The sequence below is a fragment of the Chaetura pelagica genome, unplaced genomic scaffold (assembly GCF_000747805.2).
Source record: "Chaetura pelagica isolate M959 unplaced genomic scaffold, ChaPel_1.0 scaffold48, whole genome shotgun sequence".
Classification (NCBI taxonomy): Eukaryota; Metazoa; Chordata; class Aves; order Apodiformes; family Apodidae; genus Chaetura; species Chaetura pelagica.
Window position 1 is genome coordinate 1,573,917 of NW_009954241.1, and position 3,131 is coordinate 1,577,047.

General features: G+C 43.9%; 1 protein-coding gene across 1 annotated transcript in view; it reads left to right on the forward strand.

Annotated features, from left to right (window-relative positions):
- The window catches only part of PSMC1 (proteasome (prosome, macropain) 26S subunit, ATPase, 1), a 44,724-nt gene that overhangs the window by 36,441 nt on the left and 5,152 nt on the right, over positions 1-3,131 (forward strand). The window contains exons 4-8 of the mRNA XM_010003746.1: positions 341-437; positions 821-945; positions 1,439-1,624; positions 1,825-1,953; positions 2,874-2,970. Coding sequence (XP_010002048.1) covers positions 341-437; positions 821-945; positions 1,439-1,624; positions 1,825-1,953; positions 2,874-2,970 — 634 coding nt within the window. The remainder of the gene's footprint in view (positions 1-340; positions 438-820; positions 946-1,438; positions 1,625-1,824; positions 1,954-2,873; positions 2,971-3,131) is intronic.

Below are 3,131 nucleotides of genomic sequence, written 5' to 3' on the forward strand. Positions count from 1 at the left end.
GATTCAGCATCTTCCTCATCCTCTCCTCCAGGAGTTCTGTTTGTGATTTAGTTCAGGTGTTAGCCTTCTGTGTTCTACATTCCCTAGAAACTATCAGATACCTAGATTTTAAAAGGGGCTGTAAAATAATTGGGAGGATAGTTTGGTTTAACTTCCTTAAAAAACACGAATCCTGTTCCTCTGGGGCTTCTCCCTGTGGTCCCTGGAGGAGGCAGTTCTGTCATGTCTCCGCTTCGCCTGAGCTCAGCTCACTCGCCTCTCTCTGCTCTTTCCTTGTTAATTTCCTGATGTATTGATTGATTTATTTTTTTTTCCCCATGGAATTCTCTATATGAATAAGGATAAGAAGAAGAAATATGAACCCCCAGTTCCAACCAGAGTGGGGAAGAAGAAGAAGAAAACCAAGGGACCAGATGCTGCCAGCAAGCTGCCCCTGGGTAGGTGCCGGCAGCGCCGCGGGTGCCCCAGGGGCCTGAGCTTCCCTCTCCCCAGGCCTCTGCAGGTCACAGGGGACTGGGCAGGAGGCTGGATCTAGTTTTATTTCTAATGAATGTGGAAACCCAAAATGAGATGATGGTTGTGCCAGGTGCAGTCCATAGATTCCTGGGTAAGAGGGAGAGAAATTGAAATAAGGCCGGAGGAAATGTTACCCTTAAAGCTGTTTTTTCACTACAGTTACATGGGACCAGCAAAGCACTAGTTGCTGCTGAGGTAGAAATTAGTGTCAGAAAATAAAGCAGAATTTGTGGTGATAAATTGGTGAGTGGTTGGTATTGTGTGAAACCTGGACTAAAATACTATGATTCTGCTTTGGTTACAGTGACTCCTCACACACAGTGTAGACTCAAATTGTTGAAATTGGAGAGAATTAAAGATTACCTCTTAATGGAGGAAGAATTTATCAGGAATCAAGAACAGATGAAACCTTTGGAAGAAAAACAAGAGGTGAGGTTTGAGTGAACCCTTACTTTTAATATTACAGTAAGTGCTTTAAAGTAAGCTAAATAAAGTACCATGAGATTGTAAGACAGCGCAAATGTATTATGTCTGTTACAATTCTTCATTAAATCTCAATTGCTGTCCATAAAACAGAATTTTTTTCTAGTGATTTAATAGTTTTAGTCTAAGTGTGGGGTACTACAGATGAGGCCACAGTGCTTTTTGTTTCTTGGTAGTCTGTCAAGATATCCATGAATAAAGAAAGAAAGAGAATATTCTAGCTGTGCACATCCATAAACTGCCTAAATAGGACAGGTCTAAAATAACAGTGGATGTTTTTTACTGGCCCATACTCTTATGCCTCTTGGAGCAGCAAAGCAACAGTAGCAAAGACTGGTTCTGTTCCGTTTGGTGTGAGCTTGTGAGCCAGGGTTGTACTTGAAGTGAAATGGGTTTGCTTGTGTTCTTGAGTTGTTTCTTGGATTCTTCTCAACACCAGGAAGAAAGGTCTAAGGTAGATGATCTGAGGGGAACACCCATGTCTGTGGGTACCCTGGAGGAGATCATTGATGATAACCACGCCATCGTGTCCACCTCGGTCGGGTCGGAACACTACGTCAGCATTCTGTCCTTCGTGGACAAGGATCTGCTGGAGCCAGGCTGCTCTGTTTTGCTGAATCATAAGGTGAGTTCTTTCCATGAGACCAAGCACAAGTCCCTGTCCTGTTTTTAGCTGGCCTTTTCTTCTGAGACCACAGGATTGTCAGGTCTAGGAGCTAATGCTGTTTATTTCCTGCACCTAAACAGACAGGCCTTTGGTTTAGGGTTGAGCTTGTATTAATAATGCTCCTTGCTTTCTTTGACAACTCTTCATGCTTGATTTAGGTTCATGCTGTGATAGGAGTCCTGATGGATGACACAGATCCTTTAGTTACTGTGATGAAAGTGGAGAAAGCTCCTCAAGAAACTTATGCTGACATTGGTGGCCTTGACAACCAGATTCAAGAAATCAAGGTATTCAGTTGTACTAATCCACACTGCTGAGTGGGCTGGCAACGTGGCTGTTGTGCTGGGAGCTTGGAAGGGGGACAGCAGGGCCAGCTACTGTGTCTTGCTGGTGCGTTTCTCCGTTTGACTTTGCTAAGCAGACTCATGGACTTAAATTTCTGAAGTGGGTAGCATACCTGTCCACAGCCTGTGCATCCAGAAACCTTGCAGAGTTGCTGGGCAAGCTGTCGAGCCCTGAGCTCATAACATCTGTGTGATAACTTACATTTTGCAACATGTAAAGATGTTGATGGTGGCAAGGTGGGAGTGAAACTGTAAAAAGTGCAGAGGTTGGTATGAGCGCCTGATGCCAGGCAATCTAGTGATTTGGTGGGTAGTCTTGTTCTGGCTTGTTTTGGTTTTGCATTTGTTTGTTGTGTGTTTGGTTCTTGGGTTGGTGGGGTTTTCTTTTCCCACCAGCAGAGCTCTATCTTAGCCCTGGTAAAACTCAAGCTTTTGCTTTGGTCAAGCATCCAAAATCACATATGCTCTTAAAATACTAATCTGTAGTATCTGGTAACTCATGGTGGAAGGCATCCTGTCATGAAAGGTCCCTCCAACACAAGGTCCTCCATGAGAGTTTGGCAGTCAGGAACTCCTGGGTTCTAAACTCAGCGTGATGAGTTGAGGTTGGAGGAGAGGGAACACTCACTGCTTCTCTTCCCCATGTCAAGTGAAAACAATAGGAAGACCTGTTCAGATAGAGTGCTGTCTGCCTTAGAATTTGAGGCAGCAGATATTCTTATTTTTCAAGGTTAGTCTTCAAATTGAAGTTTTTTACTTTCAGAAATTACTTTTTTTGATGCTGTTCTCAGGATCCCCACAGGTCTTTAGTGGAGAGCACTGGCTTTTTACAAATACTGAAGTTTGTTTTTCTTGTGCTGCAGGAGTCTGTGGAGCTTCCTCTCACCCATCCTGAGTATTATGAAGAGATGGGTATAAAACCACCCAAAGGAGTCATTCTGTATGGCCCACCTGGCACAGGTATCTTACAGTACATGACAGCTGTGCTGAGCTAATACGAGTAAAATACATGATCCTTGCTCAGTAGAAAAGTGGCACCAAGTCTGTCACAGATTTCTTGTGACTGTTTTGATCAAGCACTTCCCCCCCCCCCCCCGCAAACACACTAAAAACTTTTTTTC